The 16,272-nt window shown below is 51.2% G+C and overlaps 1 protein-coding gene across 3 annotated transcripts in view; it reads left to right on the top strand.

The window, feature by feature from the left end:
* Positions 1-16,068, top strand: part of ZDHHC8 (zDHHC palmitoyltransferase 8) — a 77,441-nt gene extending 61,373 nt beyond the window's left edge. For 2 of the 3 annotated variants that reach the window (XM_072599754.1, XM_072599753.1), the window contains exons 10-11: positions 447-1,483; positions 13,685-16,068. In XM_072599754.1, coding sequence (XP_072455855.1) covers positions 447-1,483; positions 13,685-13,925 — 1,278 coding nt within the window. In that variant the 3' untranslated portion in view covers positions 13,926-16,068. Of the gene's footprint in view, positions 1-446; positions 1,484-7,419; positions 9,428-13,684 lie in introns of those variants that run through there. The other variant, XM_072599755.1, reaches the window with a different exon arrangement.
* Positions 16,069-16,272: the final 204 nt, after the last annotated feature.

Raw genomic sequence — 16,272 nt, 5'->3', positions numbered from 1 at the left:
GAACTCCCCTCCTTGGTGGAATATGTATTTTGGGCTGGGCAGGGTGGGAGCATCTCTGTCATCTCCTCATAATACTTTGCCTGGATCTTTCAGAATCATAGAATATCAGAGATGAAAGACTCCTTAGAATATGGAATATCAGGGCTGGGGGGCTTTAGGACATGGAATGTCAGAGCTGGGCGGGGCCTTGGAACAGAACATGAAATATCAGAATAGAGAGGCTCCTCCAAGTCTAATCACTTCCTCTTATAGAGAGGAACTGAGGCCACCAGGGAGGAGAGGTGAGCCTCCCAGGGTCATTCATCTTTGAAGTGGCAGAGATGAGATCTCAGCCCTTTCCACTGGCTGTGCCATCTCTTGTGGGGAAGCAGTGGGTCTCTTTCTGAGCCTTCCTGTGGGAGTGGGGAAGCTGGGCTGGGCTCTGAGCTCCTCTTGCTGTCTCCCAGATCACTCTTCAGGATGGCAGCCTGGGGGAGGACGATGGTGGGACCCTCGACTACCAGTCAGAGCCCAATTTGGATCTTCCTGACTACCACCGGAGTGCCCTTCACAAGACCTATCAGTCATCCCCGCTCCACATGGATTCCTACGCTGCCAACTCCAGGTCCTTGAGCCTGAAGTCTGCTGGCAGGCAGGGGACAGACCAAGTCGCCCTCCATCCTCTGAAACCCGAAGGAGCCCCCCCAACCCCATACAAGACCATCTTTTCTCCCAACTCCCTGTCCAACCGCAACAGCAGCCTATCCTATGACAGCCTGTTGAACCCCATGTCTCCAGCCGGCCGCAAGTGTCCGGCCCACTCGGTGGTCAGCTCGGCGGGCTACCACTCGCCCTACCTGTCGGCCAAGATGTGCCACCTGCGTGGGGGGGAGCTGCAGCGGCCGGGGCCCCGCAGCTTCAGCCCAGTTCTGGGCGGAGGCGCCCCCAGCTCGCACCCCCGGGACCCTTCGCCAGTGCGCTACGACAACCTCTCCAAGACCATCATGGCTTCCATCCAGGAACGCAAAGAGATGGAGGAGCGGGAGAAGCTCCTGCACTCGCACCCGGACTCGGTGTTTGGCGACTCTGGCGTCTATGACACCCCCAGTTCCTACAGCCTCCAGCAGGTCAGCACGCTGTCGTCTGACGACCCCCGCAGCCTGGCCCTGCCCTGTGGCTCCCGGGAGAACCTGACGTCGGCCAGTGGCGGCTTTGGCGCCAGGAGCCCCTTGCTGCAGTCATCTCTGTCCTCACTCTCGGGGGTCATGGCGCGTGCCCCGAGGACTTCCACCACCTCCCTTCAGGCTGACTTGGCCAATAATAACGTTCAGAGCCACCAGACTCTGCAGGGCCGGGGGGCCGGGGGTCCCTACATGTCCCCGAGCCACCAAGTCCCACCTTCCCCCTCCGGGATGCCAAGGTCGCCTTCTTATGGAGGCCCTAAGGCCGTCTCATTTATTAATACTGTGGAAATCACAGAGCCGCCCCCACTAGGAGTTCAAAGGTAAGTGCTGCCTGGGGTCCTCATGGAGGGCTCTCTTCTCTGCTGCCTCATTCAGTGGCCCCTACTCCCGCCCTCCCAGGACCCGGCTTTGGCTTTGTAGTGGACTGTTCAAAATAGGACCCTCAGCTCCCTGGGGTAGGGGAGTAGAGGCAATGCTGAGGATCCAGGCCTTCTGGGACACTGTCCTGAGGCACCCTGACCCTCTGGCCTCAGCTGCCCAGTGCCCTGGTCTGACATGCTCTGCAAGCCGGGGCCCTGCCTGCCTCAGGACCCTGAAGAACTGGTCCTTCTGGGCCTGCAGCTTAGTGCCTGCCTGGGGCACAGCAGGGTCTGTCAATCTGTGCTCCCCCTTCTGCTGCTGCTGCTCCACCCTCCCTGGGGCTCATTGCTTCCCCCTCCTTTTCTTTACCCCCTCTGCCACCCTCTCCAGACCACATTAGTGCTGTGTCTGGGATCTCTTCACAAGGGAAGAATAAACTATAATACTCAGAAATAATATGTAACAGTGAGGCCAGCAGGGGCAGTAAAAGATTCCCTGGGCCAGGCTGAGCAGCTCAGCAAACTCACCCCTCCAGGCCACAATGCTCCAAGTCTCTGGTCCAATTCCCAGACACTGCCATGACCATCTCTAGGCTTCGGCCATGTCTGGGCAGAGCCAGAAAGGAAACCCATTCCCTTGGCGTCAGCTGCCCCTTCTCTTTAGGGAGAGGAAGCCCTGTAGTCAGGAAGACCTGGCTTCCAGTTCTGCTCTGACACCCACTGACTGTGTGACCCTGGGCAAGCAGCTTCTCATCTCGGCATTATAGGAAACTCCCCAAGATGGTCAGTCAGAGAACAGGTGCTCACCTGCTTTGGGAGAGGGAGTTTCCGCAAGGAAAGGGCCTTAGAAATAGAAGACTCCTGGGCAGGAAATTTCTTTTCCTGATGAAATCCTAAGTTGGTTTCCTCCCTACCTCTCAAATAATCATAATGGAACCTGATTCCTCCTGATCTGATCACACACACACACACACACACACACACACACACACACACTCACTCACTCACTCACTCACTCACTCACATACTTTCTCCCTCTCCCTCTTCCTTCCTCCCCCGCTACACTTACTCACACACAATACACTCACACACACATAATTACACACAGACAATACTCTGTCTCTGTCTCTTTCATACACACACACACAGACACACGCACACACTCACACACGATACACTCTCACACAGACAATACGCATACACTTTCTCCATCTCTCTCACATACACACTCATAATACGTTCTCTCACACACATACACATAATACATATACTTTATCTCTTACGCACACACAGTACAGTCTCTCTCTCACACAGACACACACACACACTCTCTCTCTCACACACACATACACATCTTTTTTTTTTCCAAGAACGGACCTTTCCCCCGCTCTCTGTCCTGCCCCTTTCCATACCCAAAGCCAATCTTGGAAAGACACAAAGTCTGCTCCCATTTTGAGAGCTGATCTAACTTTAAGGGGGGGACCTAGAGAGGAGCACGATACTGTACTTAAGTTTTCACCCCTTTTTCTACCCACCAATTTCATTTCAATAAACATTTATCAGGCACCTACTGTGTGCCACGTATTATGCAAAACACTGGGCATAGGAGAGGCAAGCTATAGTCGCTGCCCCCAAGGAGCCTACAATTTAAGGGAGGAGGCAAGATGCAAACAAACATTTTCAAGGCATGTTATAGACAGGATAAACAGGAGAATATGATAAAGGGAAGATAACTGGAATGAAGAGGGGTTGGGGAAGGCTTCCTGTAGGAAGGCCAGGGATGTCAATGGTCAGAGGTGCAGCAGGGAGAATATTCCAACCTGAGAAAATGCCCAGGGTCAAAAGATGGAGCGTCTTGTACGTGGAACAAGAGAAGGCATAAAGTGTAAAGAGATTAGAAAAGTAAGTTATCAGAGACTTTGAAGGCTATCCAGAGCACTTTGTATTTGCTCCTGGGGGCCATAGGGAGCCACTGAAGTTTGAGGAGGGGGTGACATGGTCAGATCTTTGCTATAGAGAGATCACTTTGGAGGCTGAATGGAGGCTGCACTGGAGTGGCACACAGACTCTCCCCACCCCCAGCCGCTATGCCAGTAGTCCAGGGGACAGCTGCTGAGGGCCTGCAGCAGGGTGGGGGCAGGGTCAGAAGACAAACGGGGACATATCTGAGAGGCATATTGCTCTCTGCAAAGGTGACATCAACATACCTTGGCCACACTTGGACATGGGGAATGAGAGAAAGTGCAGAGTCCAGGAGGACTCCTGGGTTGGGAGCCTGAGGGACCAGTGCCCTCTCCAGTAATAAGGAGGTGGGAGGGGAGTTAGGAGGAAAGATGATGAGTTCTGCTTTGGACATGTTGAGTTTCAGATTTTTTTCTGAGTTTTCCTTGACATCCAGCTGGAGGTGAGAGATTGGAGATGGGAAGAAAAACTGGGGCAGGACAGGTAGATTTGAGAGTCATTAGGCCAGAAATGGTCATTAAATCCATGGAAGCTGATGAGATCACCCAGTGAAGTAGGATCTAGGAGAAAGAGAAGAGGGACAGGACCCTGGGACAGGACCCTGGGGGACACCCACAGTGAGAGGGTGTGATCTGGAGGAGGATCCAGCAAAGGAGACAGAGGAGAAGCAGTCAGAGAGAAGAGAGGCTCCAACAGGAGAGAGTGATGGACAGTTTCCAAGGCTGCAAGAGGGGCTGAGGGGAATGAGGAGGGAGGAAAGGCCACAGAATCTGGTAGCTAGATCATTGGTCACTTTGGAGACAGCAGTTTTGGGGGAATGATGAGATCGGAAGCTATATTATAAGGGGTTAGTGAGAGAGGAGGGAAAATGGTGGCCCCTATTTAGCTATGGCAGGCAAAAGAGATGTAGGAGGATAATTAGTGGGAATGGAAGGACCAAGGGAATTTTTTTTCAGGATGGTGGAGACATGGGCATGTTTGTGGGCACTAGGAGATGAGCTAGTAGTGACAGAGTGGGCATGACAGGGAAGGGAAGCAGGCTGACCAAGCATTTGTCTTGGTCAGGAGTGAGGCCATTTCATCATGGGAGACAGGGTAAAGGAAGAGAGAGTGGCAGGAGGCATCTGAGTAATAGGGGATGAAGAGGAAGGCTCTAGAAACGATTGGGTGATATGGGAGAGTCCCAGAAACCCAGAGCTAGACACCAGAAAGTCTGATCTATTCCGGGATAGGAGTATTTTCTACAATATCCCTGACAAGAAGTCATCCAGCTTCTGCTTGGAGACCTCCAGTGATGGGGAGTTCACTACCTCCTGAGGCAGCCTGATTCACTTTGGGACGAATCTCCTTATCATGAAGTTTTTGTGCCACATCAATCTGTCCCCCGAAATCCCCTCCTTCCTCCACCATGTCCCACATTTCTCTTAATTCTGTCCTCTGGGACCAGGCAGAACAAAGCTATTCTCCATCTCAACGGAAGGTCCCTGAAGACTAGAATCACGTCCCCACTTCTGTCTTCCTTCATGGGCAATCACTTATCCTCTCCATAGCCTCAGTTTCCCCAACAGTATAATAACGGGATGGATTACATGATCTCCATATAAGGTGATTCTTTTCTTGGGGCTCATCATTCCCAGCTCCTTCAAGTTGGGATTGGTGTGATTTTTCTACTCTTTTCTGTTCTGGTCATCCTTCTTTGGAAGGTGCCCAGCACACAGTAGGCACTTAGCGAATGCCAGCTGGCCAACTGACTTTTGGGCGTATCTACCTCACCAATGTCTGGCCTAGATAGTGAGGACTCCTCATTCAGTGATAAGCTGGAGGAATGAGGAAGGTGATGCCCCATAGGGGTCTACAGCAGGGAAGAATTGTCATAGAGAGGACAGATCCAACTCATTCTACTTGGCTCTGGAGGCCATGGAGGGAGGTGCAGGCGGAAAACTCTGGGTTCAATCTAAAGAAACCTTCTTAACACTTGGAGCCATCCTGCCAGAAAATGGGCTGCTAGGTTATTCTGGGAGTCAAGGAAGCCTTAAGTTCAAATCCCACCATAGACAATTACTGCTCTGTGGGCAAGCCACTCCGTTCTTTCAGCCTCAGTTTCCTTTATTTGTCAAACGGAGTTAATAACAGCATGTACCTTCTGCTGGGCTTGTTGTAAGGAACAAATTAGATAATTCTGGACAGCGTGGGCTAGTATAATTATGAGTAATATTTTACTCACTGGAGTAAAATTAGTTTCTGCCTAGGATTATAGTCTTGGATCTAGAAGTGACCTCAAAGATTCTCCATTGTTGTTGTCTAGTCACATCTAACTCTTCCTGACCCCATCTGGGGTTTTCTTGGCAGACATACTGCAGTGATTTGCCAGTCCATTTTATGGATGGGGAAACTGAGGCAAACAGGGTGACGTGACTTGCCCAGAGTCCCCCAGCTAGTAAATGGCTGAGGCCAGATTTGAGTACGGAAAGATGAGTCTAGAGATTCTTAACCCCTAACCGTAATCCAGCCTCCTCATTTTGCAGATGAGGAGTCTGAGACCAAGGGGAGTTAGGGGAGTTTCCCAAAATCACAAAGGCAGTAAGTGTCTGAGGCAGGATTTGTACTCAGCTCCTCTGACTCCAAGGCCAACTGAGTCTAGTATTCATTATAGAGGAGAGTCTTGCCCTAGGACTAGAGAAGTGGGGCCCTCCGAGCCTCTCCTGAGGGCTAGGGAAATGTGATTGGGATATCCCGGGGGCTTCTGTTCTTGGGCGTGTGATTAGCCACTGCCCCAGCCCTCCTGACTTACTATCTGAGGCTTTGAGCTCACCTGCCTTCTCTGAGTTCCTGCCCATTGTGTGCCCATAGCACCCCCTAGTGCTGCATAGAGGGAGAGCACCTCTAGGCTTGAGCAGGATGGAATTTGACATGGGGGTCATGGAGATCCTAGCCCCACGGGCTGGGAGCGACCTGCTCTGACCCCTGTTTTACTGACTCTCCGTTGTGTGAACTGCTCCTGGTTGCCCAAGGCTGCTCGGTGAAACAGCGTCCGAAGAGAGACTGGAGGCAGGCGTTAGCCCCCAGAATCCATGTTCTTTCCCTGTATTGTCCCCTTCTGGCTGGTGGCCCTTTCATTCTGTAGATGGGGAAGGAGAGGTCCAGAGAAGCCAAGAGATACTTGAGCAGGGTCCAGGAGCAAGTCCGTATTAATGATAGGATTGGAACGATGGGATCTAGAAGTGGAGAGAGTCTTGGACATCCTCTAACGCAACTCTTTCCTTGTATAAGCCCAGAGAAAGGAAGGGATTTCCCCAAGGTCACCAGCTCTTAGGTAGCAGAAGCAGAATTGAAGATCAGGACCCCTCACTCCAAACCCAAGACTCTTTCCCCCTGTGTCCAGATTCCCAGATTCTTTTCCTTTCCTCTCATGACATCTTTTCCACTAAAGTTCAACAAAACTCTTCTTCTAGTGCTGGCTTGTCCTTGGAACTTTAAAAGGCAACAGACCCTGGGCTCAATCCCCACCCACCTTTCTCCCTACTTTGGGATTCCATCCCAGAAAGAAAAGTGCCTTCTATAAACTCCCCAGGATTCTGGCTGAAGGGGGAGGGTTGAGCTGTTAATGGTGCAGGAGTACCATCAGCTTCTTAGAAGGAAATAGGAGAGTTTGGGGGTGAGGGGGGAGTGGGCCAGCCTTTCCCACCAGTGTTTGGCCCTGGGTCCCAGCAGCGTGTAGTCCTTGTCAGTGTCCTCTTCCCTGCCCCGTCTCGTCCCCTTGGTTGTCCTTGTGGCTCCTGACCATGTCAGCAGAGGCATCCCATTTCAGGGCCCTGGTGGGGAGGAATGGGAAGGAGAGGGAGTAGATGCTTGGCTGCTAAAATGTTGTGTCAAGCCTCTGTGTGTTCACGTGTGTGTGTGTGTGTGTGTATGTGTATGTGTTTCTTTTCCCACAGGGAGCATGTGCTGCTGAAGACCCCTCAGAGTATTCTGAATGGACAGTCTAAAGGCCTTCCCAGATTGGGGCCTGTGACCAGCAACCAGGGGGTCCCTGGAAGCCCTAGCAGGCACACAAATGTTAAAAAGGTGTCTGGAGTAGGTGGAACCACGTATGAAATCTCAGTGTGAAGAGGGAGCCTCCCTTATCCTGGCCTTGTGACCTATGGCAGCCTGAAGATGGAAAGTCAAGTTGATGCCACCTGGGGGCTTGCTGTTTTTCCTGTCTTTCTCCCTCTCCTTCCCTACAAGTCCACCTTTGTCCACCTTTTCCCCCTTCCAGCACCTCCAAAGGAGTGGAATGAACAGTCTGAGAATAGACTGCCTGGGAGCGTCAGAAGAGGAGGCGCCCTTGTGTGGCATGAGCATCGCTTCATCCCAAAAGATGCTCTGATTTGGGTGCCATTTTGAGATTCTGTGCCAGATCTAGCTCATTTCCCAGGGTGCACAGCAGGCCTGGACATCACACATCTGTCTCCGGGAGAGCTGGTGAGCCTCTCGGCTAACATGAGCTTGTGGAGGCTCATGTTTACTATGCTGCTCTGAAGATGGGTCCAAACAAAAACCTTTCTCATCCAACAAGTGTGTGTCCGTGTCCCTGGGCTCTGCAGTCCTCTCCCTAACAGCCTCATGAGATGATTGTGGCTGTAGATGGATGGGTGTGGATAAGAGAAAGATGGATCCCAGGAAGACCCCAAGTTCAAGAAGTCATCTTGTCCAGAAGTGTGGGATCTCCCAGAAGGGATGGCTTTAACTCAAGGCCCTGCGTTTCTCCTGGTTCTCTCAGCCCAGCCTCCATCAAAGCACCATCCCAATGCCATCGCTTGATCTGAGGAATGGGAAGCAGTGAGGCCAAGCATCCTGTCCTATGGGATCACCTGACTGGGTCGTGCCGGTGGCTTGGGGTTCCACCACATCTGAAGAGCTGACTTTCCTACTTGGCTGAGACTCCCCTTTCTTTGTTCACATGAGACTTTTTTTCCACTTTGGACCGAGCTCATCAACTTTACTTTGAATTTTTCCAGGCAGAGCACACATACCTCATTAGGCTTGACCACAAATATGGGGGTGGGGTGATTCCATTAAGGATCCAAAGGAAATTTCTTTTGTTCCCATCAACGCTCTTAGAGAGAGAGAGGAGCATAAAAGACCTCTGTGCTCAGTTGACCAACGTGAGAAAGAAGGCACATCCCTCACTGAAACTATGCAGAAACTGCTTGCCAGCTATGTGCCCAAGATGCCAGCTGAGTGTGTGCCCCCTCCCCAGTCTTGCTGAAACCCCCTCGCTAGCTCTTTGCACCAGGTCATCGTAGGAGCCAAAGTTGCCATATGGAAAGCTGAGGGAACAGAGGCTCTTTTCCGGTGATGAAGTGAACACCCACCTACCTTCTGCTGGAGACCTTTCCTGTACTTTCCTAAGCACCCTGTCCCCTTGCTTTGACAATAAGTGAAGAGTTAAGTATGCGCAGGGCACCACCACATGTCTCCTCCTCTTGGCTCTGGGGTAAATGGTGGTCTGAAGAGTATAGGCTGGTTCAACTTGAATGAAATCCTACTGGGGTCATGCCTCAGCCCATGCGGTCTCTAGAATTCTCTGTGGTCTGACTGGCATGAAGATGCCAGTCAATGGTCTCAATCTTCCCAGAGCTGGTAGCCTTGGTGGACGCATGCCTGATACCAACATCTACAAAAGGACCCAAAGTTGCAATATCTAGAACCCTTGGCCACAAACCATTGGCAGGCACCCCGATGCTCCAGTGAATCCCCCTGGGCTTGGCGCACGAAACACCGCCAATTTCCTGTTGCTGTTAACGAGTTGCCTTTTCCCCAGCCTTGGTCATTATTATATCTAGCTTCCCAAGCTTTCCCTCCTTCCTTCCCCCACCTCCTCTCTCTTCTCCCTCCAAGACTTCCAAATGCCTCCATTTCTCAACTTTGAGAAGGGGGAGAATAATGTTCTTTTCTGGATTTGCCGAATCCTTCTGTGCCATGTGTGACAAGAGGGGTGTGTGTGGATTTTTCCAGGATGAGTAGCAATAGTCTGGGTCTCTAATCTCTCTGTGCGTGGGCTCCCCCCATGACCCCCCCACCAAGCAAATGATTCTGTTGTCCCTGTTCTCTGGTCTTCTAGAATCCGTCATTTGTCCATACCTTGTATTAACTGTATAATGTGGTGGGGGGACAACTGTGCTTATGACTGTGGGGACTTGTTGTTACTTGAAGCCTTAATTCTCCATATTTCTATTCCTGGGTGGGTTGATGGAAGTGGAACTATTAGTTAATTAACCTTGGGAATCATAGACCCATGTGAATAAAGTAGGGTGGGTTCACCGCCTTATCTCTACCCTGACCTCTCTAGGCCCCCAGCAGAAATGATAACCCCAGGACCCACTTTTTGCCATTAAAAACCGTTAGGTGACAGATTGGTCAGCTCAGGAGTTTGGGTCAAGGAGATGCTCAGATTTACTCCAATGAGAAGAGCATTCTCATCATTTGCTTCTATGTGGGTTATTTCATTTTTATTTTATTTTTTTGGTTTTATATAATTTTATTTTTAAAAAGAGAGAGGCCCCATATAATCCATGCACTTTCTGAATGAACCTTTGAGGTCCCCCCATCAAGGCTGGAGGACTGAATCCTCTTTTACTTAACCAAAGGACCCAAAGTTGCAGTATCTAGAACCCTTGGCCATGAACCATTGGCAGGCACCCAGATGCTCCAGCAAATTCCCTTGGTTTGGGCACATGAAACACCCCCAACTTCTGCCTATTAATGAGTTGTCTTTTTCCCCAGCCTAGATTTAGCTTCACAAGCTTTCCTTCCTTCCTTCCTTCCTTCCTCCCTTCCTTCCTCCCTTACTCCCTTACTCCCTCCCTTACTCCCTCCTTCCCTCCCTCCCTCTACCTTCCTCTGTCTCTCTCTCCCCAAGACTTCAGTTGACCAGTGGGTGAAACACCAGCCAGTTATGTTTCTATAATGGGGACTGGGAATAGGGATAGTCATCCCTACCCAAGATGACAGCCAGGTCTGTGGTCTACCCCTTCTCCCACCCATGGAAGAATGTGTTTGAGAGTCCCTCAGAGAGGCCTCAATCTAGCGTGGATGCCAAAAGCCCAGTTGTCAGGCTTGAGGAATTACTGGGTGTCAGAACTTGAAGGACCAGACCTTTGAGATCAACTAATCTAACCCTGTAGATGCTTGGCTATTTTTTTGTGTATTTTCCCTCTTTGGGCCTCAGTTTCCTTCTCTGTCAAATGAGCATTTGAATTATATTATCTTGGATGTCTTTTCAAATGCTCAGCCTTGTAATCCTTTAAAAACTTTCTTTTCTTACAAATGGAGAAACTGAAGCCTAGACAGGGCTGGGTCCAAGGCCTCAAAGCTGGTGTGCCACTAAGAGTCCAGAGGGTGGCTAGACATGGCTGTTAGTAGAGTTGTCTAAAGGCAGCCAAGCATGCTCTGCCCCCGTGGCATCTCCCTGGGAGGCCTGAGGGACCTTGTGGCCTTGCCTCAGTGACCGAGTCTTTGGCTGACTTTCACCTGGTCTCCAGAGGTCCTGCCCCTTAGCTGCTGCCAGGTACAGTCAGAGTGGACTTGGCATATGGAGAGGATGAGGAGAAGCCTGCAGGATTCCCGGGGCCAGGCAGTCAGCTGTGGATAGAGCCTAAGGGAGGAGCTCCCCAGCCTGGGCACCTTGGCTCTCCTGCCTTGCTGGAGAGCCTAGTGGAGCGCTGGAGAGCCCAGTGGAGCGCTGGGATCCCAGGAATGGTCCAGATCCAGCCATGCAGAGCACAAAGCTCCAAGGAGGCAGGAGGTGGGGGCAGCAGCCCTGGCTTTGGAACCAGGAGTCATGTGACTTTGGCCAGATTCCCTCCCCCTCGGTGAGCCTCTGTGTCCCTATCTATAAAATCAAGGCATTGAACCAGATCTGCCCAAGGTTGCAGAGCTAATAAGCAGCAGAGCTAGAATTTGAATCCAGGTACTTTGGCTCCTGGGGCAGAAACATTCTTTCCACTCTGTTGGCCACTTCAAGCTCCTGGGAAGGCTGTTATGGAAGGAGGTCTGAGTGGAGACTCTGTAACAAGATAAAGCTTCCTGAGAGTCTCATAGCATGAGGGTGGGTTAGGACTAAGGGAGGCTTGATGGGGCGTGTGTGTGTCTGTGTGTCTGTGTGTGTGTGTAGCAGAGAGGAGGAAGGGAGAGAGAGAGAGAGAGGTCTCCAATTGTCCTCCAAACACCAGAGAACACTAATCATTGCCATTTAGGTCCCGTCCCCCCCGTCCCCCCCCCCCCCCCCCCGCCCCTGCTGGTCCTTTGAAAGAGCCAGTGTAGAGAGGTGAGTGACCCCATGGAAAAGATTAGCTAGAGACCCTGGTCTAAGAGATTCCTGTCTCCCCAGGAAGAAGAAAAGTGGAGGTGGGGATCATTCTAGTAGACAAGGAAGTGGAGACCCCTGTCCCCTCCCCTTGGCCCTGACTTAAACTATCCCTAGGGTTTACAATTCTCCCACACCATGGGGACATGATCTGCTTGGTAGGCTGGTCTCAGTCAGTTTCGTGGAAGACATCACAGGACTGAGAGAGAAGACCCCAGGTTTAGGGCTGGAAGAGACCTTAGATTGCATCTGCTGTGACAGAGGAGGGAAAGTGAGGGCCTGAGAGGGGAAAAGGATTCCCCAGTAAAGCTGGTAGATGGAATCGTCTTTCTTAATAATGAGATCTCAAAGCACTGAGGCTGGAGCTGCTACACAGATGTCTTACAGTAATGGTGCCCCAAACCAAGACCTTACTGGTGAATGGGCTAAGAGATGTCCCTTCTTGCCAGATGAGGATGGTCCAGCCTGCTGATGAACCTATGAGGAGGGACCAGATAGGCTGTGCAACCACACTTTATACTATATTGGGACAAAATGTTATCACTGGAGGGACTTTAGAGCAGGAGAACTGGAACTAACCTCAGAACAGAGGATGTCAGAGCTAGCGGGACTCTAGAACATAGACCCTGAGAACTGGAAAGGAACTTGGAACAGAGGATGTCAGAACTGCAGGGACTTTAGAACATAGACTGTGAGAACTGGAAAGGACCTTAGAACTGAGGATGTTAGAACTGGAGGTGGGCAGGTGGGTCTTCGACTAGAAAGAATGTCAGAGCATGGAAAAACCCTAGAACAGGAATTCGTAGCCTTTTTTGTGTCCCAGACCCCTTCGGCAGTCAGCTGGAGCCTATGGACCTCTCCTCAGAATAATGTTGGCTGCTTATATTCATAGTTTTTAAGACTTTTTATTTATTTTGTTAAGATTTCCCAATTACATGTAAATTTTTTTAACAATGATTTTAAAAAAAAAATTGAGTTCCAATTTCTCTCCCTCCCTTCCCCCTCCCCCTCCTTGAGAAGGCAATTTGTTTTCAATTATATATGTGAGATCATGCAAAACCTGATTCCATATTAGCCATGCCTACATTCATAACTGAGGAAAACACTACATGTCAGTTACAGATCAGTGAAAGTAAAGATGTCATTTTATTCTTATCCAGATTCACAGACCCCTCCCCCCCGCTGAAATCTATCCATAGACCCCAAGGGGGTTCTTGGACACAGACTTAGAGCCCTTAGCGTAAAACAGGGAATGTCAGAACTTGGAGGGGTCTTAGAACAGAGGAAGTCAGGGCTGGGAGGGTCCTGAGAACTGGGAATGTCAGGGCTGGAAGGGGTCTTAGAACAGGGAATGTCAGGGCTGGAAGGGGCCTGAGAACTGGGAATGTCAGGGCTGGAAGGGGCCTGAGAACAGGGAATGTCAGGGCTGGGAGGGGTCTTAGAACAGAGGAAGTCAGGGCTGGGAGGGTCCTGAGAACTGGGAATGTCAGGGCTGGAAGGGGCCTGAGAACAGGGAATGTCAGGGCTGGGAGGGGTCTTAGAACAGAGGAAGTCAGGGCTGGGAGGGTCCTGAGAACAGGGACTGTCAGAGCTGGGAGGGCCCTTAGAGGATACCCAGGCTAATCCTTTCATTTTACAGAGAACCTATAAGATCTAAGACCCTAGGAAATCAATTGACTTGTCCCAGGTGGCACAGGCTGTGCCAGCGGGCATTTGAAGCCCAGTCTTTGGCTCCCAGCCCAGGGCTTTCCCTGCTGCCTTTGGTCAGTGGTGGCCAGTTGCCCCATGGCGTGGTCTCTTGCCTGACTTGCCTCTCCTCCATTTCTCTTCCTGCTGCGGCCTCCCCCCAGGGGGCAGATTGGAGCCTGCAGCCGAGGATGCGGGAACAGCGGGCGGCTGAACCCCAGGACCAGCCTCCATCTTTGTCGGTACCACTGCGCTAGCTCAGCCCTCCGCCCCCCATGGAGCCCCACGGCCTCTGGCTATTGCCCCCCTGTTGGGGTGCCCCAGCTGGCTGCCGTATGCCGCTTGCACTCAGCTGCATCTACGCTTTTCCCAAGCCTCTCTTGGCCAGAGCGGGATGCCAAGTAGGGAAAGACTGTCGGTGCCCCTCAAACAGAAGGCCAACTCCTTTCAAAGGACTCACTCAGGATGAGGCCCCTTGAGGACTTTGAGGGGCCAGGGAGAAAGGACTCAGATTCCAAGGAGCAGTTGCCTACTGCCAGGCCCTGTGTATCAGGTCGGGGGGCAATATTGTCAGGGAACAGTGGGGGAAATGTGTCCCTAGCTCATGCTGCCCTAGCTGTGATGGCTATCAGACATCAATGTGCTTCCTTCTTTGAGCCCCTGACCGCTTAAGGAGAGTTAAGTATTAGTCTGGACCTCTTGGTAAAGAAGCCCAGATCTGCAATACTGGGTATTCACCTGCTCTAGGGGGCTACCCAGTGGCCAACAGAGGGTGGGGCAGTGCCAGGGATATCTGCCCTACTGTTAGAATGGGACCAAACCTCCTGCCTGGAATAATCAACCCCCTGATGGAGAAGCCAAGATAGGCACAATGCCCGCTCCCCCGTCTCCTGCCCCAAAAGTCTGCAAGTCATCCTGATTGAGGATCGCCTTTCTCCAAGGTTGTCAGTAGCCCTGGGGGTGAGATGGGGAAGAAAATGGGGGAGAGATGTGAGATGGAAGGTTTGTAAATCACTTCTCTGGGAATGATGCCAAGGAGCTGTTTGTAGTGGCTGTGGTTCACCCCAGGGCCTGAGTCCTTCCTCTGAAACAGATCTGACCCAGTTCTGACTTGGAAGAAATGCCCCACTTGGAGATGATGGAGGAGCCAAGGAGAAAGGTGGCTAGCAGGAAGCTGTGCCCTCCCTCCTCTCTGCTTCTTGGTTCCTAGCTCTGCTTCCCCTAATGGTGTTTGTCCTTAGAGGCCATGGTGCTCAGAAGTGACAGGTTGAGAATTTCCCCAGTTCCCTTCACCAGTAGGGGTCACCAAATTCACAGCTCCCACCACTATGGGTGCACCCAGGTGGGGGCTATGTCCTTTCCCCTCACTCACCACATATATCAAACCATAGCACTTTAAATATCCTTTCCCTTATGCTAGGTTTTTGGCTTCAGGTAATTTAAGAGGTTTCAGGTTGCATGGGATTGGGCATGGGGAGGGGGTTGATCCTGAGCAGGGATTGCACTGAGGGCCCACCAGCCTGAAGGATGGCTGTGCAAACAATCCAAGAGGCCCTGCTTGCCAATGGCTGTTCCCCCACCCCCAGCCCCCAGACCATGGCTGCCCCCATCTTCCCTCTCCACCAGGGCGTGCACGTATGTTGCCTTAACCCCCCACCATCCCTGCTGCCTACTTCCCACTCCAGAGCCTGGCTGTTCATTTGGCCCACTGTCCTGTCTTGTGTCTATACGGAGCCAAACCCCAGCAGTCCTTGTAACTATGATAAGCCAACATCTCAGGTCCAGACAGCAGTCTGGACCTGGGGGTGGGGAGGCTAGAGATCCTCCCCAGAGCCAGACTCAGCCAGGCTGGGGCTCTCCAATCTTTCTTCACAGAGAGCACCACCTCACCTTCCCACCCCTCTCTCCCTCACACCTCGCTGCTACGTTTCCGCTAAAGAAACAACCCTGACTTTCTTCCTTTCTCATGCTAATTTCAATGTTGTACAAACCATACCCTATAGATGCCTAGAGAAATAAATGTATTTATCTGCTCCCCAGTATCATGGGCACAGCAGAGAGGAAAATTTGCCTCAGTCCTCCCTAGGTTAAGAGTCTCTCCTGAACCATTTGGTCCTGGAGGGCATCCTGGACCAAGTTTGATGGAGAGAGGATGTGGGTCCCAGGTCTTCCCAGAGGGATTGGAGTGAGGGTCTGGATGCCCTTTGCCAAGCCTGGGGGTCAGAGATTCTAGGTTTGGGTTGTTCCAGAATGCCGAGCAAGGGACCAACCTCAGGAGCGTCAGCAAGCAGGGGCACATTGGGTTTGCATGAGTTTATTTAACTGCCTTGAGGAAGAATGAGCAACAAATCTATTTATTTTCAATTGTACTGAAGCACAGAATGACATTTTCAGATCCTGTAACCCCCAACTATGGAATATAAAGTATATATTACGGTCGCCTAACTGTATTTCTTCGAGTTTTTGGAAAACAAAACAAAATTACGCTAGATTGTTCTACAAGGGTATTTTTTCCATTTAATTCCCTGAATAAATTTTTGGTGTTTTATCTCCATGGCTCCTGTTTTTATACTTGGCTTACACCCCCTATCACTGACTGGCCTTGAAGGAGAGGAATCTAAGGTTAAGCAGAATTTGTCAGTTTGTCATCCCGAGTTCTTGGAGGCGGTAAGAGCATGACCAAGTGGCTATTGAGAGGCCTGAAACGCTAAGCTTCTTTGGGAGCAGGGAAGGAGGAAGGAAAGAAAGAAGC

Source organism: Notamacropus eugenii, chromosome 4, assembly GCF_028372415.1.
Source record: "Notamacropus eugenii isolate mMacEug1 chromosome 4, mMacEug1.pri_v2, whole genome shotgun sequence".
Taxonomy (NCBI): Eukaryota; Metazoa; Chordata; class Mammalia; order Diprotodontia; family Macropodidae; genus Notamacropus; species Notamacropus eugenii.
The sequence above is the reverse complement of the archived record's forward strand: the minus strand, read 5'-3'. Positions and strand labels throughout refer to the sequence as shown.